The 25,225-nt window shown below is 62.4% G+C and overlaps 1 protein-coding gene and 1 long non-coding RNA gene across 15 annotated transcripts in view; both read left to right on the top strand.

The window, feature by feature from the left end:
- The first annotated feature begins 268 nt into the window (after window positions 1–268).
- Srcin1 (SRC kinase signaling inhibitor 1) overlaps window positions 269–25,225 on the top strand; it is a 59,592-nt gene continuing 34,635 nt past the window's right edge. For 2 of the 14 annotated variants that reach the window (XM_087202333.1, XM_087202332.1), the window contains exons 1-4: window positions 269–649; window positions 9,951–10,013; window positions 21,451–21,749; window positions 24,332–24,430. In XM_087202333.1, the coding sequence (XP_087058459.1) occupies window positions 478–649; window positions 9,951–10,013; window positions 21,451–21,749; window positions 24,332–24,430 (633 nt within the window). In that variant the 5' untranslated portion in view covers window positions 269–477. Of the gene's footprint in view, window positions 650–2,512; window positions 2,789–9,950; window positions 10,014–21,450; window positions 21,750–22,923; window positions 23,269–24,331; window positions 24,431–25,225 lie in introns of those variants that run through there. The other 12 variants (XM_087202344.1, XM_087202343.1, XM_087202341.1 and 9 more) reach the window with 10 other exon arrangements.
- Window positions 10,020–17,324, top strand: LOC147821041 (uncharacterized). The gene is made up of 2 exons (XR_015447753.1): window positions 10,020–15,668; window positions 17,101–17,324. It is a non-coding gene; the product is annotated as an uncharacterized LOC147821041 (long non-coding RNA).

Raw genomic sequence — 25,225 nt, 5'->3', positions numbered from 1 at the left:
CCAGAAGATGGGCACCGCCCAGCTGGCAGAGGGACAGGCAGCTGGCCCAGGAGGACAGAAGTCAGGGTGTCGACTGCTGTGGTCGTGTGCCCAGTCGGCGCGTCAGGGACAGCTCTTGGCTGTCCTCCTGGGCACGGCTGGAGCCAGCAAGGGCCCCTTCCCTCCTCCTCCTCCGGCCTGGCCGGCCCACCTGGGCGCTGCAAGTGGACATTGCTCTTGAGGGGCACGGGGACCTTGCCCCTGGCCTGGAGTGTGGCTGGCTCAGAGGCAGGCCTGGGGGCGGGCAGGAACGTGGGAGCGCCCCAGGAGGCTGCCAGTGGGTAGCAGATCAGGAAGTGGGGAAACCGGTTTGTCATTTGGGCCTCTCGGGGTGGGGTCTCCTCTCAGGGCGCTTGGCGAACCCGCCACTCTGCCTGGAGTCCCACAGCCAAGACATGCACGGTACCCCTTTCTCTGCTATCTGAACTAGCATTAAGGATGAGAGGCGTAAATAAGAGGGACAGGGGGCTTAGCTCAGCTGCCCCTCTCCAAGGGACGCTTGGGAGCAAAAGGACAGGAAGAACCGGAGGGAGGCAGCCGCCGGAGCAGGGGCTGGAGGAGGGGTCGCCCGGGTCTGGGTCAGAGCTGGAGACGTCTGCAGGGCCTAGAGGTAGGCCAAGCGCTGAGGGCCGGGAGGGGTGGGGCTCAGGTGGTGCCCCGAGAGCAGTGGAGGTGGCCACGGCGCCGCCCCTCGAGGCTCGAAGAGGCACGGTTTGGAGCGCCCTATCTCGGGGTCCCTCTCTAAAGAGGGGCCTGGACGCCCCTCCCTCCCCTCGCGCCGCTGCAGTTCTCGCAGGCGCCTGCAGGAGGGGCTCAACCCGAACCGGGAGTAGGGTGGGGGCCCGAGGAGGCACACAGTAGGGGGCGCCGGGGAGCTGGGCCCCTCCAGCGGAGCGGGCTCTGAGGGTCGAGGGGCGCCGGACTGGGGCGTCTGCGGAGGCCGAGGAGGGTCGCGAGTCTCCCTCTGTAGGGCGGCCGCTGCGCCCCGAGGTCACCTTGGCTGGAGAGGGGCTCCCGCTTTTCCCCGCCGCGCGCGCCCCGAGTGCGCTCCGCCCCAAGGCGCCCTGGGGGCGTGGAGACCCAGGCTCTCCTACCCTCGAGACGTCCCCCTCTCCGGGTGACACCTCAGAGGCAAACTGGACTCTACCGGGAAGCGAGGACGGCTGGGGGCGCAGGTGGAGTGAGAAGGGCAGCGTGAGCGCGCCCCGCACCTCGGCCCGGCCGCGCGCGGCGGGATCCTGCGGGGCAGCCGGAGGGCGCGAGGCGGCGCGGCGCCCCCTTCCCCTCCCCCGCCGCCCCCCACCCCCAGCGGCCCTTTGTACCAGCCGGCCACACGCGCGTGCCCGCGGCGCGCTCGCTCCCGTCGCAGTGACACACCCGCGCCAGCCGCCCGCGCGCGCTCGCACACTCACACACTCACACTCGCTCTCGCACACTCGGGGACACGCCCGCGCGCGCGCGCACCCACACGCCTGGCCGCCGGCGCCCTCCCAGGTGGTGCACCCGGCGGGGCCCGCGCCCCCGGCCCGCCCGCCTGGCACCGCGCCCCGGGGCTGGGGCCGAGCAAGGAGCCCGCGAGGCGGCGAGAGGCCGAGCGCCAGGCCGGCCGGCCCGGGGCCCCGCCCCGCCCCCGCCGCCCGCCCGATGGGGAACGCTCCGTCCCAAGGCATGTCCCTGTCCTCTCCTCCCTAATGTGCCTCCATGCTTAGTGGAAGGTATTTCTGTTTTCTTTGTGTGTTTTCCCCTCGGCCGGGGGCGGGGGCGACGGACCCTCGGGGCGCAGGTGGGGAGAGCAGGGGCGGCGGACCCGGGCGAGAGCGCGCTGGGACTAAGAGGGGGTCCGGGGCTGGCGAGGCCAGAGTCGGGGGGCGGGGGTGCGATGCCCGCCCTGGGAGGGGCGCGCGGGGTTGGAGCTGAGAGGGGCTTGGGGGAGGGGGAGAGGTAGGGAGGAAGGGGCCGGCTGGCCGCAGCGGGGTGGGCGGGCAGGGGTGGGGGAGGGGAGGGGTGCATCGGCCGGAGACCGCAGGGGGAGGGGAAGGGGATGGAGGAGCGAAGCACATCCTGGGCCCCCCCAGTCCCGGCATGGGGTCTGCGCCGGCTCCCTGGAGAGGAAGGGGCTGGGTGCGTCTGGGGTTGGCGGCGTTGCCAGGATACCAGCTGTGTTCCACACCCCACCCCCTCCACTTTCTGGCCCTAGCCCTGGAGACCTCTGCGTCTTAGCGGCAGTCGCAGAAACTGGGGACCTGCTTGCTCCCCGCTCCGCGGCGGGGAGGGAGGGGCCTGGGGAGGGGCGATCGTGTCTTAATCCCTCCTCCTGCAGGGGCCGGAGGGCAGGGGAGGGCGCCCCCCACCTGGGGAGGGCGTCCCGGGTGAGCGCGCAGGGAGGGACCCGTGGGGGGCTGGGGCGCAGGGGGCGGGGCCGCGAGGGGACGCCCCTCGGCCCCCGTCGCACGCACCCCCCTGCTACGTCAGAAGCTCCCGGGCCGGCTCCGAGTCCTGTCGGTAGGGGCAGCAGGATGCTGGTGGCGGCGGAGGGGGCCGGCCGGTGCCTCCGCAGCTTGGCTGGCAGGGCCCGGCGGGGCGCGTGCGGCTGCCCAGAGAGCGCCCCCCGCCCCGCGCCTCCTCATGCAGCCCTGGCACTGCCTGCGGCGCTTTGCCCTGGCCTGGTGGGAGAGGACGGCGGAGGGCAGGGCACGCTCTCCCCGGGAGGAGGCCGGCCCGAGGGACACCGGGGGCCGGGGGGAGCCAGGTGAGCCGCGGGGGTCGGGGCGTGGGCGGGGAGCGGCTCCTGGAGCTAGCACCCCAGCCCCTGTTCCCAATACTGGGGGATCAGCAGCGTCCTGGAAACCCCAACTTTGAGGGAAGTGGGGTCCCGGAGCTGCGCTGAGGGTCCCTGACTGTACCCTTTCAAAAGGCAATGGTGGCTGTTTGGGGAAGAGCCCCTACGAGACAGCTCTCAGGTTTGTGGTCCCCGAGTCCCTGTGGGTGGGGTTTGAGCACTTTGCTGGGGCTGGGGGGTACCTTCCTCTTGCCTGGATAGCCTGGTCTGGGTGACCTTGAGCCAGTTGCTTGGGTAACTCTGCCTCAGTCGCTCTCATTCCCTTCCCTATTCTCTGGCTGGCCTTTAAAAAAATATATGATGCATTAGATGGAGACTGTCGTGGAAAATATGAGCTGTCGTCGTTGTGGCAGCTGGCATGGTGGTGGATTTTGGTACGGTCACGTGTGTGTATGTATGGGGGCAGCTATGGTGTACGTGTTGGGGTTTGCTGGTTCCACTTGGTGTTGGGGCCACTCCAGGCAAGTGCAGGGGACCGGATTTCACACTGGAAGGGCTCTCCGAGAAGGTGGGGGGGGGGGTTGTTGGGAGCAGAGACTTAGCTGGTGGCCTGGTACGGAAGCAGGAGATGGGGTTTCGGCTCTGGGTGCAGGGGAGGGGGCCCCAAGAATAATGCCCCCAGCTCCCCACCCAGACTGCCTGGCACCCCGGCACCCTTGGCAGCAAGTGCAAAGGCTTTGCCCTGGCTTCCTGCCACCCTCCCTTGGGGACAAGAGGATCTTTGTCCAGTGCCCCCCCATTGCTCTTTCTGAGATGGTGGCTCTCTGTCTATGCAGCCCCTCAGGGCTGGGATGGAGATGTGGGTGGATCCCCTCTGGCTCCGGCTGTCAGTGCTCTGGAGATCTTTCTGGAAGGGGCACCTGAGATTTCAGCCAAGTGGAGGGGAGCCCCATAGGGGAGGGGTGGAGACACCCCCAGCCCCTGCTGCTCTTTTAGCCTTCTTGTCTAATGCAGGGGTCTGGGGTCTTCATAGCTCCAAGACATGAGGGTAGCAGCCAGGAGGCAGGACCCCTCTGATAGCCCCTCTCTCTCTCTCTCTCTCTCTCTCTCTCTCTCTCTCTGTGTGTGTGTGTCTCTGTCTCTCTGTTCAGCATCCCACCCTGGAAAAAGGGTTTAATTAGAACCATTGATTCTGTCTTTGACTTGGGGGTATTGATCTCCAGAGAGTGGTCAGAGCTGGGGACGGGTGGCATGCCACTATCTGCCCAGCGCCAGCCTTGGTGATCCTTGCCAAAATCTCAAGCCCTAGAAGTGGTGAGGATGATGCTTGGGCTCCTTGAAGCCCTGGTCTGCTGAGCCCCCAGCCCTACCCACCTTGGGTTAGGTCTTGGGGAGAAAAGGGAGGAAGGGCTGTGGATTTGAACCTTGGGAGCCATGGCTGGGGCTAGAGGAAGGATACTTCATAGGGCTTTCCTCCTGCCTGGTGGGCCTGGGGGTAGGAAGAGAGCCCGCCGAGGGGAGCCTGGAGGAGCCTGTGGATGCTAGGTGGTACAGAGTCCAGGGGAAGGAGCCAGGGCTTGCCATAAAAGCTCCTCTTTCGAGGAATCCCAAGCACTTACCTCCTCCAGGCCCTGGCAAGGAGATCTGTTTTCTTCCTCCATTTGTGTCTTCGGGCCCCGGAGAGGGACAGAAGCTGCCTAGATGTCCAGCGCACCCTCGACTGGTGGTGGCGCCTGGCTCCCTGCCCTGGTGGCCTGCCGGGGCACAGGGTGCTGAGGGTGAGGCCCCTGGCCGCCTGGCTCTGCTCCCTAGGGTGGGTTGGGGGCCAGGTTTTGCCCCTGGCCCCCGATGCCCCTGCTGTGCTGGTGGGTGGGTGGGCCGCGCAGGTGCGGGCTTCAATGAGGCTCTCAGGCGCTCTTTGAAGAATCTCCGTGGCTTCCCAGGGCCCATTTGAGCAAAGATAATAAAAATCTGGCCGTCAGCGGGTTTGAGGGCTGCACTCGCTTCCCCTTCTTTCATTCTGGGCTCTGAAAAGGGGAGATGAAGGCTTTGGATTTGGCTGGGAAGCAGCTCCTGCCTGCCCCCAGGGAGAGAGGGGGCAGGGGGAGGGGGAGGGGGAGGGGGACATTTCCTGGCAGCAGGGCCCCTGTGAGGGAGGTGGGCAGAGGGCAGGGGCATGCCCCCCCCCCAGCCAGGCAGCCTAGGGACCTCACTGTCAGAGCTCTTGGAGCCCATGCCTGGGCCCCAGCACTGTCCTCCAGTCCCTGGGGCCCCAGAGCACCCCCAGCCTCTCTCTCCCCCACCCATCCACCCCCCATCTCTGCCAGCTTCCCCTGGTGGCCTCCCCTCTTCCTGCCCCTCGGTGTCTCCAGCTCTGCCCTTCATTCGCTGCCCCCTCTCCCCCTGCCCCTGCCTGGCGCCCCCTCTCTGTCCTTCCGTCCCCCCTTCTTCCTCTGGCTGCCCCCTCCCTTCCTCCCTGCGGCTGCAGTCCTGCTTTCTAGGACTGTCTGCAAGGTGGTGGAGCCAGAGGGGAGCGGCTATGGCCGCAGCCTCCGAGGGAAGGGAGGATGGGCTGGCTATTATGGTCTGTCAGGTGCCATAGTTGTCAGAGTCCAGGTCGAAGGGCTGCAGAGCACTCAGGGATGCGTGTTCGGGCGCGTGTCTGTGTGTGTGTGTGTGTGTGTGTGTGTGTGCACGCCCATGCACGCGTGTGGCACCTTGCCCTGGCATTGGCTCTTCCTCCCCTCCCGAGACACTTGGGTGACTGCTTCTGTCCACCTCCAGTGTTTTTCTTCCTGCCCAGAGCCTCAGCCGAGGGCCCTCTGCCCCCACATGTTGCTACTGCCCCTGCACCCTGTTCCCCTCCAGCCCCTCAGGCTCTGTCTGAGGTGGGGGGGATCCAGGAAGCCTGGGGGTTCCAGCTAGGCCTTGGGCTGCCTCTGTCCTGCTGTGAACCCCCGACCCCAGATGAAAGACCGGACCACAGTGTGCGGGTGGGAAACTGTCCTCTGCTGCCTCAGGGGCCAGCGAGTCCTCACCTGTGCAGTGAGGGGGCGTGGACTGATGATCTCCAAGGTCTCTCCTGACATTTGGTGTTGTGTCTCTCTTCTGGGTGATTTGCCCATGCTTTGCATATATTAATAATCCCTGCTTGAAGGGGGAGAGCACCACCCTCACCGGCCCAGGGCCCGTCTCCCACTCCCACTGCCCTCGCCCATTGGCCTGGAGCTGGAAGTGGAGGCTGAGTGTCCCCTGGGAGGTGAGTGTGGCCCCAGGACCTGGGCAGGCTGGGGGAGCGGTGCTGGCTTTGGTGGAGGCGATTCCTGCCCTCATTCCTGCTCCAGAGGGCTCAGAGGGCTGCACCTGGTGGCGCATGCCTGTGACCTCAGGACTCTAGAGGCCAAGTCCGAGTGTTCAAGGCCAGTCTGGACTACATGGAGTGACTCCTTTCACCCTACGTCACCTGTCCTAGAGGGCCAGGCTGGGGTGAAAGTTGGTAGCCCAGAGATGACCCAGGGCTGCTGGGTTGTGACAAGATTCTGAAGACAGGACCCAAACTGCCCTGCACCCCCGGGAGGATAGGATCAGAGGAAGTGAAGAGAGAGAGACAGAGAGAGAGAGGGCTAGGTTAGACTCATGGGGGGACCGCCCCCGGGGCAGATGGGTTTCTGATTATGAGCTTGTCTCGGAGATCAGATGAAACAGCAGCCAGAGCACCCCACACGGGTCTGACACATATACCCACCCCATAAATGGTATGAGGGAGAGATGGATGTCTGGGAATCCAAAGAAGACTTAATGATTCTAGGGTTTGGCATAGGATGAGGGGCCGGAGGGGCAATTCCTAGAAGAGCTCGCTGTCCCATACTCCGCCTGCTGTCCCCCATCCCACCTGTCCCAACCCCTGCCCGCTATCCTGGGACCCGTCACTCTCCTCCTCCTCTTTGAGTAGGCTGACAGAGGGTCTGGAGGCCGGAAACCTGCTCCTCTCCCACTCCCCGCGTCTGTACAGGGCAGTGTGGGAGCCAACAAGCCCACACCGAGGCAGCAGGAGTGGAGGTTGGCGGGGAAGGGAAGCGCAGCGCCAGGAAGGGGGCTCATGCCGTACCTGGGGGCGAGGACGGGTCAGTGCGACCTTCCCGATGACCACTGGGGATCCTCAGGAGCGAGGCTGCTGGAGGGGAGAGCAGGGAGCGGGGAAGCTCCTCATCTGCCCCCCAGGACACAGAGGCAAAGCACTCTGAAGAAGTAGCTGGACCCGTGTCAGGGTGCTGCTGGGCGGCACTGGCAGCTTCGTCACCTCTCTGGTCTTCAGCATGCTTGGTAAAGTAAAGAGGGTGGGCGAGGCTTCTTGGAGCTCCCTTCCGGTTGGTACAGGTCCACCCGTGTCCTCTCCCCTGAGATATTTGGTTTGGCACATGAAGGCTAGCAAGAATGTTTCCCAATTTCGGCTAAACCAGATATGGAGATTTGAGCCAAGGGAATATTGAGCCTATGCACACTTGTTTGTGTCACACAAAAGGCGCCTCCTGGGCCGGAGGTGCACCTTGTCCAAACCCATCCTGCAGCCTTAGAAGATGGATTAGGGGAGCAGCTGGAGGACCGTGCCATTGCCTAAATCACAAACTGTCTCCCACCCCAGCAAAACTACCTTTGTCACACTCCATTCCACCCAGGGATGGAAGTCCAGTCCGTATTTTCCTCCATAGGGCCTGTCCTGGTGGCTCAGCTCCCCCACTCCACTGTCCTGGTGCCTGGCCCTGGCAGCCAGCTGGGTCGCCTGGCTGCCTGCATGTCACAGAATGGAGCAGCTGAACACTGGAGAGGAGTTGGGCTCTCCCGTCCTTCCACCCCCACCTCCAGAGCATCCTCACCCCAGCACACTGGCTTCTTTACATCCCAGCCACAGAGCACACTGGAGACTCCGGACTCAGGCGCACAGTGGGGCTCCTGGACCCTGAGCCCACAGAGACGTCCCAGCCCAGGACCCTTCCCTCCAGGGGCCCCATAGAGGTGTGTGTACCCAGCTCAGGAGACGCAGGAGACGGGAGGAATGTGTCCCGTGGTCCCCTAGATGCAGTGGGCGTCCCTGGCATCACCCCAGGCACTGGCAGCTGCCTCGTTGGGGAAGAATTAACAATCCAGCTCAGCTCTCTCCACAGCTCGCTGCAGCCTGCAACGCAGCCCGCGCACTCTGCTCCTCTCCTGGGCCATCCCTGCCCACACTGTGGTCCCCAGTGCTGGCCAGACTGGCCGAGAAGTCCCCCAAGCCTGTGCATAGTGACTTAGAATTTGAAACCGAAGGCTCTTCCGGAAGCAAGGGCTCTTAGGGGGATCACAGACCCTCTGTCTGGACAGGAAGGGGCTTCAAACAGCTAGAAGTCACTTAAGTTTGAAGTCGAGGAAATTTGGACCCACCCGACAGCGCCTCCCCTTCCTGGCTCATCTGGCAGCCCAGGGTTAGAATCATCTCCCTTCATTGGGTGGGGTGCCACACACCTGTCATCCCAGCACTTGGGAGGCTGAGGCAGGAGGATCACCTTGAATTCAAGGCCCGCCTGAACTCATAATGAGACCCTTTCTCAAAGACAACAACAACAGGGCTGGGGATTTAGCTCAGTAGTTCTGCCACCTGCCTTACAAGAGCAAGGTCCCGAGTTTGATCCCTGGTACCCCCAAAAAACCCTCAATAATAATAATAGTCTGGCTCCATGCCTGGAATGAGACAGATATTGAAGAAAATGTTTTTCTTGTAGGCAGTCGCACTGCTCTCGGGAGACAGTCCATGCTGGAGAATGCAATGGAAAGAGGTTAGGCTTCAGACAGAACTTTGCGGAGGGCAGAGGTGGCAGGAGGGAAGGGAAGGAGGTTACCCCTGGGCCAGGAGCTCAGGGCGCTGGAGTCAGACAGATCAGGCCGAGATCCCAGCCCGGCCGTCCCTTTGCAGTGTGGTTTGAGGCGAGTTGCTTCACCTCTCCGAACTGTTTCCTCACCTGTAGCCTGAGGGTGTTAGTGGTGGATTCTTCCTGGGACAGCTGCCGATCCATGCAGTGATTAGGCAAAATCCCCGGTACTTTGTAACCTTAGCCCACGGGGCGGCCCCTGGGTCTGGGGGTAGGAAAGAAGCCAGGGTTCCCAGCTCCTGTTCCCCTCTGCCCATCCGCCTGCCCCATGGGCCTGTCCAGGAGCCCTTCGGGCCCAGATCCCTTAGTGACCATTCTTGGTTTCTTCCCCGCTCAATATCCCAACATCTGGGGATGACATCTGTTTCTTCCCGGGATGTCCGCGCCTTGGGCAATCAGTGGGAAAATTGGAAACGTGAGTTGGGCAGGGGCCCCGAGGGACGTGCTGTGGATACAGATGGGCCTGGGATGGGCCTGGGCCAGCGAGGGAGGCTGCGCCCCAGGGTGCCCAGGCCACAGCCCCAGGCCTGCTCAGGGTGCAGGCAGGAGGCGGTGCTGAGTGCAAGGGACTGTTCAGAAAGGTGGGCGCAATGGCTGGCTTCGGGCACCCTGCCGGGCCCGCCGGGGCAGGCAGGAGTGTGAGCGGCCCTCGGCCTCCATGCCTGATGCCCGTGTTCCCTCCAGTGCAGGCCATGGAGGGGCCAGCCCAGGGCAGGGGTGCTGGGGCAGGTGGGGGCGTTCTGTCGACAGGGAGGGCAGCGAGCAGTGATGGGTGCGTGGCAGGTTGCTCTGGCCCTGAGCCCCTTGCCTTTCAGGGTGGGTGACACTGGGTGGGGGCCGAGACAGCCCCTCCTAGTGCTGTCCTTTGGGATCTCGCGTGGGCACCTCAGGGAACCCGGTCATTTCTGGGAGGAGAACCAGGCCTGGCTCGATGAGTGTCCTGTCCCAGCTCTGGGAACCGTGTTTTTCCATGTCGTCCTGCTGTCTGTCCTGTCTGTCTCCCACTGCTGTCTGACCCCCCTGTCCTCACTCTTCCTCCAACACCCAGTCTCTATCCTGAATCCCCTGAGACCCTGGTGACCCCCCCCGCAAGGGACAGCTCTTAGGGCTCTGTCCTCACCCTGCCCACTCTGGGACCCCGCCCCCCTCTGTCCAGTGCCCTCCGATTGGCCCGGCCTGTCCTCCTGGCATTCATTCACGACTTTCCTCCTTTCCTGTCCCTCACCCAGGGCTCCAGCGAGCGGCGGGAGGGAAGCCTGCAGGACTCTGTTCCCTCTGTTTAAAGTCTCCAGGTTAGTAAGAGGGGGAGGGAGGCACCTCCCCCCAGTCAGAGCCCCTCCCCCGCCGGGGGGGCCGCCGTTGGGGGAGGGGACAGTGGACCCTCGACTCTGGGGAGGGCGCCTTGCCTGGCAGAAAACGTGCACGTGTGTGCATGTGCGTGTGTGTGTGTGCATGTTGGTGTGTGCGCGTGCTGCAAAGCCCCTGTGTGGTCTGGGGCTGGGGACAGGACAAGAGGCAGGGGTCCCCTGCGGAGGGGCTCGTGGCCTGGGCAGGGGTCCAGGGGGATGCTGTGTTCCTGTGCTGGCCAGAGCTAGGGGATGGGGTGGAGACGGCCACCTCCAGCCCCGTTCAGGCTTGGGTGCACAGGTGCATGCAAGCCCATGAGCCAAGGTCACTTACACAGTGATCCCCTAAGGGCCCACTTAGCGCCGCTCTGGGCCAGCCCCTGGCCAGCACGGAGTCCAACGTGGCCATGACAGGTGACCCACCCTCCATGACGCCTCTATCTGGGGCCTGGGCAGCTGACTGTGGGGCCCTGTCCCCCACCCGGGGAGGTGACATAGGTCTGGGGCACCCCAGCAGCTCCTTTGTGTGTGCTGTCACCGTTTCGTGTCCCCCGACCTCACGGTGCCCTTGAGGTGACCCCAGCAGGCAGCAGTGACTCGGCCTGGGCTCATTGTCAGGTCATTGCTGAGGCCAGGGCAGAGGGCATCCAGGAGCCCAGCTGGGGGTGGGTGTAGACGGAGCCCCCACAGCCAGCAGCTGGAGCACCCGACATGGGAGTTGGGGGCCTTGGATGGGCCCCGTCCCCCGGAAGCTACATCCATCTGGCCTGCAGAGCAGCAGGGACCCCCCCCACACACATACACACACTGGCAGGCTGGCGAGAACAGAAAAGGCAGTGCGCTGGTCTGGCACCTGCAGCCTTGTTTGTGCCCGCCCTGTCCTCGGGCTTGGGCCGGCTGTACTAGGTGCTGGGGATGCTGCCCACCTCCTCCCGTCAGGCCTGGGGAGCCCTGTCTTGGGGTGTCAGGCTCCAGCCTCTGTCCCCAACCCAGGTGGGGGGCTCTGCCACTGTGACATCTGCTGCCACCGCAATGACTTTCTTTGTTTTTTTGAAACAGGGTCTCACTATGTAGTCCAGGTTGGCTTTGAACTCACTTTATAGCCCAGGCTGGCCTGGAACTTGTGGCCATCCTCCTGCCTCGGCCTCCTGAGCTCTGGGATCACAGGCGTGAGCCACCACACCCAGCCTCCTGATGGCTTTTTATTTATTTTATTATTATTTTTTTCTTCTGGTTAATAGCTTTGCTCTGAGACAATGTGCAGAGCACTCGTTTGGCTGCCTCTTAATTAAAATTACCATTTTCCTAAAAGAGCAACGGATGCTGCTCCCTCCCTCCTGTCCTCTCCTGCTGCCACAGGAGAAGGCAGAGCCACATGAATCCCTAGGCCTTTCCCCCCTGGCCCTGCTAATCACCCCCTCTCCACAAAAACGGCAGGGGGACCCAGGCCTAGAGAGACAGAGAGAGAGAGAGAGAGAGAGAGAGAGAGAGAGAGAGAGAGAGAGAGAGAGAATATGTTCTCATTCACCATCTTCTAGAATACCTCCAATGACAGGGAGCTCAGTACCTTCCAAGATTTACTTTGGGGGGGTGAGACAGGGTCTCTCTATGTAAGGCTGGCCTTGAACTCACTATGTAGCCCAGGCTGGGCAATCCTTCTGCCTCAGCCTCTGAGTGCTGGGATCACAGGCGTGCACACCCGTCGGTGCTGGTTTCAGGTAGAAGCCACCATGTTCCCGCTGTGGCTTGGGGCAGCGAAGGACGCCGGGTAGCGAAGGCGGGGTGGGGGTGGAGGGGTTCTCCCGTGGTTTCCGAGTCAGGAGAAAACCCGTCACTGGTAACTGAGAAAGTGTTGGTGATCAGCGTGTGTATTGTGTGCGGGGCCACTCATGGCCTGCAGTTCACTTCCTGCTCGCAGTGGCCCCTGGGCTCAAGGCTGGTGCCGCCTCTCTACTGGGGAGCGGTGGAGAGGCCTAACGGGGCAAGCAGTGCACCCCAACCCCAGCGCCGCCCTCAGCCCAGCCCCGCCTGTGCCGCAGGGGGAGTAGCTGCCGCCTCGCTTTGGGCCAGGGGGATCCCCCTTGTTCCGGGGACGCCTTCTTCTCCCAAGCCTGCTCCTCCGGAGACGACTTCCGGTGGCCAGGTGGGGGCGCCCGCAGCTCCAGGAGACCCGGCCTCTCCTCTGCGCCTTTGCTTTGTGGCTCCTCTTCCCAGAACAGCGCCTAGCATATGTGCAGTGGTGTAGTCGCTCAACAGTTGGCAGCCGCCTACTGTGTGCGGGACCATGCAGAGACAGCAAGGTCAGCGAAACGCAGTGTGGCAGGTATCTCGTTGCCACCTCCCTTTACCACTGCCTCTTTCTGCTACTGAAATTTGAAGACACAAAACAAAACACCCCCAGCCAAACCCAATCTCTGATCCCCATGTGGCCGCAGCGCATTCCTTGGTTTTGTTGATCTCAACATCCAGCATTGCCAACCCTGGCGTGTGTACTGGTTGTTGATTGACTACGTGATCACACACATGCCATATATGGTGCTAGATTATTGTGTTTGTTTTGCCATTGGGGAAACTGAGGTCTGGAGAGGAAGAATGACTTGTTCAAGGTGACACTTATGGGTCATGGCCGAGGTGAGATTTGCGCTTTGACCTGCTGTGCCCTTCTGCCTGCTGTTTGGTCACCGCTACGTCCACAGGTGACCATGGCACCTGCCATCACTGGATGACATGGAGTCTTGCGTGGCTATTGACCGCCAGATGTCACGCATTCCTTGCCCGTGGGGAGGCAGGAAGGGACCGGGCACTCCTCTCCCTCCACTCCCCTCCCCCTCAGCTTCCGGCCCCCACGCGGCGTGGTGACAGGTGCCGAGCTGCGGAGATGACAGCGTGCTCGTCCCCCGTAATTACTGTCTGATGAGTCGCCCGAATTAGCCTCCGCTCAAGCATGGGACGCGGGTGCAGACACCCCGGGCACAGCGCGGGAGGCGCGGGGGAGGGGCGGCGGGAGCACGGGAGGGGGCAGGGCCGGTCAGGGCAGCCTGCGACCGAGACCGACCGGAGGGCAGGAAAGATGGTTCTGGGGTCTCCCATTGCCCTGAAGGGGGGTGGGCGCAGACTGTGGCTCCTACTGAGGAAGGAGCCCGAGAGCACCGGGCCGTGCAGATAGTGAGCTTCCCATTCCTGGAGGGATCCAAGCCCCAGCTGGCTGGCACTGGTGGACAGGGAGGACCTGCAGTTTCACCTCCTCACAGCCTGGGGACAGGGAAGGCTTTGTACCTGCTAGGCGTGGAAGGGGGTTCTGGGGTCTCTCCAAGACTGCTACCCTCCCCCGTCCCAGCCCCGGGGCCCCTCTGCCTGGCTGGGGGGACTTGGTGGTAGAATCTGCATCTGCCGGAGGGCAGCAGGGTGAAGGGAGAGAAGGGGATCTGGCTGAGGACCCCACAGTTGAGATCAGGCTCCCCCCTTTATCCACCCGACCTCCAGAGCCTGCGCCTTCCTGAGCCTCAGTTTCCCTCCTCGAGCAATACAGAGAGCAAGGAGGGTCACGTGGCTCGGGGTGCAAGGTGACTGTGTTACGAGGCGGGTCATCAGAGGTGGCATCACTGCGCGGCTGGCCCGGTCAGACGGGGGAACGGGGTGCCCACTGCCTTTCAGCCTGAGCTGGAGCTGGAGCTCGCTGACCCGGCCCATGTGTGAGGGACTGGAGCAGCAGAGGTGGGTGGGGCTGAGGATGCAGGGAGGGGCCTGGGCCGCCGGGCTTGTGTAGGAGTTGGGTCACTGGGGGCTGAGGGAGCTGTCTCCAAGCTGGGGTCATGGGGCCGGAATGAGGCCTGACCCAGGAGGACCAGAAGGGTCTGGGGATGGCCTGGTCTTCTACCCAGTATTTTGTTTGTTTATTTGTTTGGTACTGGGGATCAAACTCTGGACCTTGCAGGCAGTGGGACCTCTGAGCTAAATCCCTGGCCCTTATTTTGTTTTTGTTTTTTTGAGACAGGGTCTTTCTGTGTAGTCTAGGCTGGCCTTGAACTCACTGCAACCCTCCTGCCTCAGCCTCCAGAGTGCTGGGGTTATGGGTGTGCACCACCACGCTTGGCTATGCCTGATATTTATGAGGCCCTGGATGAATACTTAGTGTGGACACTGCTTCCCAGGTGCCACCGGGTGACCGATTTGTGAGGCTCTTCCCCCACTGCCAGCAGACTGGGGTCTCCTGTGGGGATCGGCTGCCCTGCTCTGGCCATGCTTCTGCCAGACCCAGCTTTTGGGGTGCAAGGGAGGGCCCTGTGCTCCCACACCAAGGTACCCAGGGGGCAGGGTGCCCAGGCAGCCTCCCTCCCTCCCTGCCCTTGAGAGCTCTGCTCTCCCCTCCCTGCTGGCTGCCTCTCCAAGAGCCCACAGGACACCTTCCCAGGCGCGTGAGTGGAGGAGACGCCACGCCGGAGCTAGCGTGTGAACATGGCACCGAGTGGGCACATGCAGGGCTGTTCCCAGCTTTGCCAGCTCCAGCTTCAGACTGCATCTCCACCCCCTCCCTTCCCAGGGAAGCCAATTAGGCCAGTCTTCCTTGGAAGCTGATTGCAAAAGCCCACCATCCGGGGATGGCGCACCTCTGACAGCGGAGTCAGGACACCAGGGGCCGCTCAGGGAGGAACTGGGGCTCCTCACCTCCTTGGCCTGATGCCTTTGTGCAGTGCACAACCTGTACACCTGACTGGGAGGAGTTTTGTTTTTGTTTTTTAAACAAATGAGCCGACAGAGGCCCCTGACCTCCTCAAGGTCACATAAGTCATCAGTTGGCAGAGCAGGGTTTGAGCAGAGCTTCCTCACCCTCAAATTCACCGATTTTTGGTAATTCTATAGCTTGCTGGCTGTGCGTGGGTGGACTGGAGTGGGGAGAACAGGGAGGGTTGTGTCTCAGATTCTCACTTGGCTGTTTGGAAAGAGGGGGGTCTCATCGGAGCGTGGGATGGGGTCATCCTGCTGGGACCCAGCTGCTGCATGCTGGGCTGGGCCAGGTACAGGGCAGGGTGCCCTGCACCTGACCCCCTCAGCTGGTGCGGCGTCACTGTGCTCTGACTTGAGGTTGTCATGTGGTGTCCTGCCAGAGCCTGTGGCCTGCGGAGGGCCCCTGACAGCTGCTTTCTGGGAGGCGCAACAGCGAAATGGAAAAATCCTGTCCCCAGGGCTGGGACACCTGGTCTCACTTCTGGCTCCGCCTCCAGCTCCCGGGAGGAGCTCCCCGGTGAACGGCCTTTGGGTGCAGCCCGAGGTTTCTGGCACTGGCAGGGTGGCAGGGGAAAGGTCTGGCGATGTCCCTCCTCCTCGCTAAGGGATGGGAGCTGAGGTGGCCTCTCCTGCCAGGGCCCTGATGAGTGATAGCAGTGGGGGAGCTGGGGTGGCAGGACCCAGAGAGGGCACTGAGGCCAAGCCTGGGATCTTTGCTCCCAGCCCTGTACCCCTCTGGAGGTAGTTTTGGGGTCTCTACACCACCCCAGTCCCGTTCTCCTGGGTGGATTGGTCCCCGTGCCATCAGGGAGGCCCCCTGGCTTCGGGAGGGGACAAGGGACAGGCTCGGTCCCCGTGGGAAGCTCTCCAGGGCAGGTGAGTCCCCCCAGCCCTGTGAGGCCCCTTCATTAGATTCCAACTCATTTACCCACTAAGTGGCCTTCGGTGGGCTTTAAATTTGTGCAAATTGGTTTGTGTTTTTCTGCCTGCTGAAGCTGTGAGTGGCAGTTCCCACATCCTCCCCGGCTCCCTCCTGGGCCCTGTCGTCGATGTCCCTCAACCCCGAGCGAGCTTCCTGGGCAGAGAGCCCAGGGGCACAGGCCACGCCCTGAAGGGGATCCATGTGATGACCCCTGTGCCATGAAGGCACAGTGACCTGTCCCCGCTCTTCACGGTGGCTCTGAGGGGCTGGGCTGTCACCGGCCCGGGGCTTCCTGATACCCTCTGGCCTTGCTCAGCTTCCCTGCCACCCGTGGTGCCCAGGCAGTGGGCTCTGCCCCCCTTACTCTCCTGTCTCCCTTCTCAGCCCTGGGGGGCTGGGCCTCCTTGGGGACCTGGTGATGCCAGCTCACTCGGCCGTGCCCTGTGTCCCCCAGGCCTGCCTCTCTCGGCACCAGGAAGGGACTGCATTGGGTCCTTCCCCATGCTCTCTCCCAGCCCAGGCGGTCTCTCCCGAGGTGGCCTGGCACTCAGGGTGGAGAGTCTTGGGGTGAGCCTTCAGGCCCCTGGGGGGGAGCTGGGCTGAGCCTCCGTCTAACCCTGGGCCAGAGCCGGCTCCTCCCTCCAGTCCGCACCCCGCCAGGCTCAGAGTCCCTTGTCCAAGTGACAGGGAGACTCAACAGGGCTCTGGGCATTAGCAATTTGGGGGGCTATTACACAGGAATGTTTACTGAAAGGCAATTGCCCGGAAAATGACTTTGGTTGCTTCGGTGTGAGGCGGAAAAGCTAGTTTTAGAAAACACACAGATGGGCCTCAGCTCCAAGCACCCACACACAGGCGGCCGGGTGAGGGGGCAGGCACCGGGGGACACGGAGCCAGGCACCCCGAGTCCCTCACTGGGCACGGGGTGGGCCCGGCTCCCAGAAGCTCTGTCAGGCTTGAGTGGCCCGGGTCCCTGGTTGACCTCTGACCTCCGGGCTGCGTGGATGGAGCTGCTAGGACAATTGGTGGCAGCGCCTCGGGAGGAGCTGTGCGTGTGCACGCGTGTGAGGGTGGTGTGGGTGCGTGTGCGCATGCGCGGCACTCTGGGGCCCTCCGCCCTCCAGCAATCAATCGCACACTGTCTTTGCCCTGCCCGGTGCCGGGGCTCCTGACCTGGCGCCCCTGTGGTCAGGGCCACTGGAGTGACTGTTGGTCTCCCTGGGAGGGACCTTGCCTGGCCTCTCGGGCACCAGGGGCAGGAGACGGGGTCCTGAGGGGCAGGCGGCCCGCAGGGGCTCCCCAGCCCTGGCGCGTCTCCCTCCGCTTGTCCCCTTTGTCTCTCTCCCGCCTTCTCCCCCACCCTGCTCTCCGTTCTCTCCTCTGAAGATGATGTCATGTGTGAACGTCGCCCAGCCAGAGGCAGCCAGAGGACAGGGACTGGTGACATCCGGGGAAAGGACGCCAGGTGGGGACGGGCCTGCCGGTTTAGCAGACGGTGGCGCCGAGCTGGAGGATCTTCCTTCTCCTGAAGAGTGACAGTGATCGCATGTAAAAGAATGCAGTGCGGGATAAAAATAAATCGGGGCCATAAATAAAGGTGGAATTTAGAATTGCTGGAGCAAGTAACGGTGTCTCTCCTCACAGGCGGGCACCTGCGCCTCTACTCGTGGCCAGCCACTGGGGGGCGCCCGCCGCCTCCTCATCCGCAGGTCTGAACGGAGGGCGACACAGGCCCCTGCCCAGGCCCAGCCTCTGCTTCCCTTCCTGCTGAGGCTCCCTGTCACGCGTGCTGGCATCTTCCTGCACCTCGTCCTGGGCAGGCGTGACCTCAGGCGCCCAACAGGCTGGGGGAGTGAAGTCATTTCCAGAACAGCACCCCCATTAGAAGCCCAGGCTGCTCCTCCCAGTCCCTGTGGGCCCCACAGAAAAAAGTTGAATCCATGCAACAGGTGTGGAACCCCGGATCACCTGCACGCGCCATCCTTCTCTCTGAACCTCGGGGTCCTTCCTTGTTAAATAAAGCCAAGATCTGGAAGATTGTTTTTAAATTTTTAAAATTTTTATTTGCTTGTTTTTTAAAACGGGGCCTCGATATGTAGTCCAGGCTGCCCTTGAGCTCACTATGGACCCCAGGCTGGCCTCAGACTCTCGACAATCCTCCTGCTTCAGCCTCCTCAGTGCTGGGATGACAGGCGTGTGCCACCACACCAAGCTAGAAGGTTCTTAAAGGGGTTCCTAGGCTTTTCCATTCCAAGCCCCCCCCTTGGCATGGCCCCTCCTCAGATGAGCAGATATCTCTCTACCCCTTCCCTCTCTGCCACCCCAGTGCCAGCTCCTGGCCAGGAGTGCTGCCTGCTGTCTATCTGCTCCCCACAGCCCCTCAACCCTCCCTCATCTGCCTGGGAGAGCAGGGTGAGTCCCGAGGTCCCCCCAGTCCCTGCAGCCTCAGAGCCATGCATGCTCCCCCAGGAAAGATAGCCAAGGAGAGACTGGCATGGAGGGGGCAGGGAGGAGGAACAGGAGTTCTCTGGGCCAGGAGAGAGCCCCTGAGGGTGGAATTTGGAGACCTGTCTTAGATGTCAGCAGCTGCGGTGCCAAGGGTGCTGGGAGGGCAGAGGAGCCAGGCTGCCTAGCACAGCAGGCAGTGCCCTGGCTTAGTGGGGCCAGGCTGGGCTCCAGAGCTGATGGTTCCGGGGAGGACACGACAAGCAGCAGGGCAGAGAGGCCGGAAGGGTCCAGGCCCTTAGCAGAGGAAGCTCCCACTCTTCCTTCCGAGCTGGTGGTGGGGAGGACCGGAGGAACAGGGAGGTCCAGGTCCTGGAGCCCCCGGCCGCTCCCCACGCATGTGTTATTCAGGTCACCCTCTTTCACCAGGGCTTTCAGGAAGATGCCTCCCCGCCGCCCCTGGGTTCTGCTCCACTCCGTCAGCCACTGTCTTCCCCAGTCTTCTCCGTATCAGGGAGCTATTTGCACTGTACTAACTCAATATTGTTTTTGTTAACCCACTTTGAACTTAAATACATTTATTTAAGAGGAAAGAGGAGGGGCTGGGGATGTAGCTCAGTGGTGCCTCATGTGCCTGGCAAATGCAAGGTCCTGAGTTCGATCCCTGGTACCAAAAAAAAAAAAAAAGGAAAGCTAAGACAGGCAGAGTGGTGCACATGTCTCCCCAGAACCCTGGGAGGCTGAGGCAGAAGGATCGTGAGCTCCAGACCAGCATGGGCAGTTTAGGGAGTTAGGGAGACCCTGTCTCAAAATTTAAAAGAAATTTAACAAGGGGGCTGGGGATGTAGCTCAGTGTGAAAGCCCTGGGTTCAGTCCCTAGTCCCTGTCTCCCCCAAAAGAGGAATTACTACCTTATTGCCATCCCAAGGATCAATGTTGTCTCGGTCACTTTCTTGTCACCAAGATACAACACTACCTGACATCCATAAATTAAAGGAGAGGTCTATTCTGGCTCACAGTTTGTAGAGGTTTCAGTCCATAGTCGGCTACTCCTAGGCACATGGCACAGGGGCCTAGTGGAAGAGCAGCAGCTCATGGCATGGCAGACAGGAGCAGAGAAAGATCAGCCAGGTGTGGTGGTGCTCGCCTGTTATCCCAGCACTTGGGAGGCTGAGGCAGGAGGATCGCCAACCGTTAGAGGCCAGCTTGGGCTACATAGTGAGTTTAAGGCCAGCCTGAAGTACACACAGTGAAACCATGTCTCAAAAAATAAACAAACAAAACCAAAATGAAACAAAAACTCAGGGAGATCAAGGGGGGAGGAGGAAGATAGACCCTTCCAGGCCACACCCACAGAGGCTATTCCCTTAGACCAGGGTTCACCTCCCAGCTTTGCCTTTAGCTGTAAACTCATTAGTAGGTCATCCACCCACGAGCCCCGGCCCCTGGAGCCAGTCCCCTTCCCAGAGCCCCGCCTATGAGGGCAGGAGGTGGGGGTTGGATCGGGATATAAACCGCAACAAATGCCATGGAACCGACACCGGGCCACTAAACTATGCGACAGTGTTTCTCCTGGAGCCCTTGCTCTGTATCTGGACCTGGCTTGGTAGCACAGCAGGGGATGGTGAATGACAACAGGGACAGACAATGACCCGGGAGCCTTAGGGAGACCTGTGCCCTGGCAGGGGGAGCAGCAGGGAAACAGGAAGCCAGTGGGTGCGGGGCAGTGTGGTGCAGTGATCAGTGATGTCCCTGTAACAATTGTCCTCCACCAAGGGCCGTGTGGCTGAGCAAACCCAGTAGATACCAGGTCAGGCCGGACTCTGTTGGTCCCATGGCTTGGGTTGTCACGGGGTTTCTGAGCCTTGGTAGCCCTCTCTGAAATAAGGGTCACAGTAACACCCCCCGCAGCAGTGTTGGGGCCCCTGGGGGAGTGGCGAGGACGGGGAGGCCTTGCTGAGATGCCGAGCTGTGCGCCCGGAGCTGTTCTTCCCGTGGGGTTCATGGGCAGCAGCCCCAATGTACACACCTCAGCCATGCGGGGAGCATGTGTGCGTGTGCGTCCGCACGTGCGCGCGCGTGTGTGTGTGTGTGTGTGTGTGTTTGGTTTTGTGAGACAGGGTCTTACTAGCCCTAGGCTGCCCTCAAGGTTATGGTGATCCTCCTGCCTCAGCCTCCCAAGTGCTGAGATTATAGGTGTGCAGTACCACACCTGCCCACGGCTTTTCTTGAAGTGCAGCTGGGCCTTCTCTTTCCCCATGTGGTTGGGCAGAGGGTGACTGAGGCTTGGCAGCAGGCCTGAGGATGGTGGCAGTGTCAGGGGAGGAATCGCACGGCGAGGGCTGCCACTCAGGTGGCGGATGTGGGGCGCAGTGCTGTACGGGGGACTGTTTGTCTCCCAAAGAGGTGACTTCTGGAGCAGACGGGACAGAGCTGTCTCACTCAAGGCATGTGGCTGGGGCACCTACTCCAGGGCCAGGTGATCTCTGAGCCAGGACTTGGTGATGTCCCCGGAGGGTGTCAGCGGCAGGGCTGGGCCCGGGCAGCCAGGAGCTCGGTGCTGGAGGGTCAGGGAAGGGAGTGAGAGTTGTGTGTGGGGACCTCTGCCCCCGGCCTGCCCTCCCCGCTTCTGTGCTGTCCTCTGTCCCTTGTGCACCTCTCTAGGGACTTGAGCCTGTGTCTGTTGGGAGGAGACACCAAGACAGGCCAGCAGGCTTGGGCTGTTCTGTCTGCTTCTCTCTCCTTTGAGTCTGTCCCAGCCCATCCTCACTGTCCTCTCTGTGCCCAGCCTCTCCTGTCCGTCCATCTGTCTGTCTCTGGGGCGGGAGGGGAGCAGGGGTCCCTGGGCCCCTTCCTGGGCCCCCAGGCCCTTGGGCAGCCCCCGAATTTCCTGGGGATCCAGCCCTGCCCGGCCCCTTCCCTACAGCCCCAGCCCCAGGGTCCTGTGACCTCAAGTGCTGGTCCGGGGGGCCGGGGCACGTCCTCTTAGAGGACTCTGTGGAAGACAGGCAGTCCCATGTGTCCCCCTCCCGGAGGACAGCCTGAAGAAGGGGGCTGCTCTTAAGAATGACTGCCCAAACCCTCGGAGGAGGAGCGAGCAACTGCCTCCTGGCCTTGCTCCCACCCTTCCCCTGTCTCCCGCTGCACCTTCCACCCCCACCCGGGCCGCCCTTCTGCCCCCTTCTGCCCCCCCGTGGGGGATGGGCGGCCCTTAGGCCCCGCCCCTTAGGGATCCCGGGGGGGGAAGGGTCCCTCCACCGTGACCCCGCGCGCCCCTCTCCCCTCTCGCAGATCCGGAGCGGAGCAGCCCCCCCATGCTGTCTGCGGACGATGCCGAGTACCCGCGGGAGTACCGGACCCTGGGGGGCGGGGGCGGGGGCGCCGGGGGCCGGCGCTTCTCCAACGTGGGCCTGGTGCACACGTCCGAGCGGCGGCACACTGTGATCGCCGCGCAGAGCCTGGAGGCGCTCAGCGGGCTGCAGAAGGCGGACGCCGAGCGCAAGCGCGATGCCTTCATGGACCACCTGAAGAGCAAGTACCCGCAGCACGCGCTGGCCCTGCGCGGCCAGCAGGACCGCATGCGGGAGCAGGTGAGTGGGCCGGGTGAGGTGGGGGTACCGCTGCGCCCCAGGTGCGGCCCAGCTCAGAGGCGTCGAGGGTTGGGGAGGAAGGGCAGGGACGCCTCCCCTCTGAGCGTTCTGAGGCGGGATCCCACCCCGCCCGCCCTTGGGATGTCAGGGAGTTGGGGTGCTTGGTTGGGCAGCTCGGGGCCTCCGCAGGCTGGATCTGGGGGTCCCGGGCCTTGCGAGGACCATGTCAGAAGGAGGCCTTTACCTCCGTCCTCCCCGGCTCTCCGGCCCCCACACTCGCTGTGTGACTCGGAGCTGGAGGCCTTGGGTTTCTCACTTCTGCCAGTGAGGCTTAGAGGGGAGCTGGGCCTCAGCGCCTGTAGCGGGACCTCGGGCTCCTTGTGTGGGATCCTTCAGGTCCCGGGTGCCCCTCCCCGCGCACGCACCCGCGTCTCCTCCAGTCCTGCCTTTCGGATTTGTGGATGCTGAGTCCTCCTGTCTGCGGAGACGCAGGCCTTGTCACCGGGAGAAGGGATCGGGTGGTCTGCATCCCAGCAGCCACCTTTCCAGCAAGCCTTGGGGTGTCAGTCCCTGCTCCCACCTGTCTAGCTCCCTCTCCCTTTTCCGCGTACTCCTGGATGCCCCGCCCCACCCTCCCTGCAGGAACGGGGCACAGGGACACGTCCCGGTGCCTTGTGGGTCCCCTAGTGTCACCCGGAGTCCTCCTGGGAGCGGGGTCCAGCGGCCGCCCCCCTGGGGTTCCCCTCGCTCTGCCATCAAATGCCTCTAGCTGGGGAGAAAGGAGGATTGCATTTTGGATGACGGGCACAGTAAGTCCGGAAGGGGGCGGGCTTCCTGGAGGAGGAGGCAGCCTAACCCGGTCTAGGTGGGTGCCAGGGTTGCACAGGGAGAGGAAGAGAAGGTTGTTTCAGGGGGTTCGGGGGAGTGGCATGAGCATAGGCCTTCATTGCTTTGGGGGGTGGTACAGACCCCTTGGGTGGTACAGAAGGCTTGGGGGGAGGCAGTGGGACGCACGGGGACAGCTGACGAAGTGGGGCTAGAGGGTGGGGACCGGGAGGGCTGGGGTTGTTTCCGATGAGGAGGAGGAGAGGAAGAAGGGAAGAGTGGATCAAGGAGGGCGGAGGAAAGGGGTGCGTGGTGGGGGGCACTAAGCGAGAGCTGTTTGCTGCCGGGATGGAGGAGGCAATGACAGAAAACACCTGGGTGACAGGAGATACCGGTAGCTGGGTGGGAAAGGCTTGAGGGAGTGGAGAGGCATATAAGCAGGCGAGGAGCGGGCGGGGCCTCTGGAGTAGCCACGCCCCTGGCGCATGCGCACAGACCAACTGCGGAGGGACAGGGGTGCTGGAAACTTGACGAGTGGAAGCACAGGGCCAGCCAGGCAGAGCGGAGTCCAGGGGGGAAGAGCACTGTGATGGTCGGAGAGCGGGACCAGGAACCTGCCACCATGAGGAGGAGGAGGAAGGGCCCTGCAGGAGGGGCGCGCAGCGGGCTTACCTGCACTTCGGAAGTCCAGTGGGTGGGCACAGGGACAGCCATGGGGAGCCGTGGGTCCACGGGGCTGAGCTGGTTCCTCCTGGTGCAGCGGAGGAACAGCCGGTTCAGGGGTCAGGGTGATCGGGGACGCCAGGGCCTTGGAGCTGTGAGCACGCACCTGTCCGGGGAGGTTTGGCTGGAACAGGATGGGGACAGCCAGGCAGTAGCTTCAGGGGGCACAGGGCTGGGGAGAAGGTGTGGACCTGTCTGGTGGGCCTCGTAGCGCCCAGCGTGTTGGGCCAGCGAGCACTTAGCCCTCAGCAGACATTTAGGGAGGGAGTCAGACCTCGCCACTCAGCTTCCTTCCTCTATCAGACTTCCTTCCCGCCCCAGAGGGTGAGTGGCAGGACCTGGCTCGTCCCCTTGGCACGCAGTGCTTGTGTCTAAACGTGCCGCAACCAGCAAACATTGAGGGAAGGAGGCACGGACAGAGAAAGGGTGCAGCTGAGGGCCAGAGACCCAGCACAGGGCCAGAAGAAATCAGGCCAGGTGGCTCTGGCATAGGAGAAGGACATCATTTCAACAGAGATGGCAAGAAAGACAGGTGTTGGGTCAGGGATGTAGCTCAGCAGTGCAGAGGCTGCCTAGCAAGTGCGAGGCCCTGAGTTTGATTCCTGGTATGAAAGAGAGAAAGAAAGAAAGAAAACCAAAGAAAGACAGATGAGCTTTTGGGGCAGGGACTGCTGAAGGGAGACCATTCCTGCCCAGGGGTCCCTTCTCTGTAAGGTGGAGGTGACACCTAGGTGAGGAAGCAGATGGAGAAGGCCAGGTGTGCAGGGGAGAGGGCACAGGAGGCGGGGTGCAGTCAGGACCTGGACATACACCTTCCAGGGGTGTCTGCAGGGAAGGCCGTCCCAGCCCCCTGATCCCATGTGTGAGACCAGGCAGACCCCAGGCCCTAGACTGAGACCCAGCCAAGGGAAGAGACCCACTGTCCCCTGCAGCAAGGGCTACGTGCCATCGCCTGCCCCAGGAGCACCCCGCCCTGCCCTGCACGGCCCCAGCCCACTCCCCCTAATGGGGTGTCCCCCGCTTCACACACGCAGGTTGGCGGCTGGACCGTGGACCCCGTGTGCCTCCTCAGCTCCCTCTGCTCCCACCTGCATGGTGACTCCACGCCCTCCGGGGCTGGCCAGCCCGCCCAGGTGAGTCACACCTCCCGCCTGGCCCCAGACCCACGGCGGGCTCGGCTTTGGGGAGGCTTTTTGGTTTTTAATTTTTAGAGGGGGGGATATTCCAAATTTTTATTTTGCCCCCCCACCCCAATTTCAGGAGACTTCTGTGGCCTGTACCAACATGTCCCCTGACCTTCCATTCCTGCCCCTGCCTCCTAGACCTGCTTGGTTTGGAAGAAGGGAGTTTTTGAGAGACAATACTCAGAATTTAAAATCATATTCTATCCCCTTCCCCTTTAAACAGGACAATCCTGCCTTGCTCTGTGGGTCTGCAGGGGCCTCTTATTCTTTCCCCCACCAAAGATCACCTTAGTCCCCTGGCCACACCTCCTCCCCTTTTCTGAGCTGAGCCATCAGGAAGTTCTGCATGGGGTCCCCCTTCCCTTGCTAGGTCCAAGGCTTAACCTCAGTTCTTAGAAGACTAAGACATCAAGCCCCTGGTGCCCTGGTCCCCATCAGGCCTGTTTCCCTGGTGGGGAAGAGGATCTCAGTGTAGACAGAAGGATGCTTAGGACTCCGGGGCTGGGCCGCCAGCTCAGGCCAGGACAGGGACAGGGGAAGATAGGAATCTGTGGCCCAGTGTGTGTGTGGGGGTTGGAAGTCGGCGTGTGGTGGGGAGGGGCAGCTCAGGGAGGTCTGGACTTGGGGACGCCTGCGCCTCCTAGAGAAGGGTGACAGGGCTTGACACTTCCAAGGAAAATGAAATGGGAGAAAACTGTGACCACCTAAGAAATATGTTTCCAGAGGACGGGCGTTTGAGCAGGG

This window comes from Heterocephalus glaber, unplaced genomic scaffold, assembly GCF_053883595.1.
Source record: "Heterocephalus glaber isolate CG9 unplaced genomic scaffold, H.glaber_assembly_v1.0 deba00001773, whole genome shotgun sequence".
Lineage (NCBI taxonomy): Eukaryota > Metazoa > Chordata > Mammalia > Rodentia > Bathyergidae > Heterocephalus > Heterocephalus glaber.
This window is presented reverse-complemented; position numbering and strand designations above follow the sequence as displayed.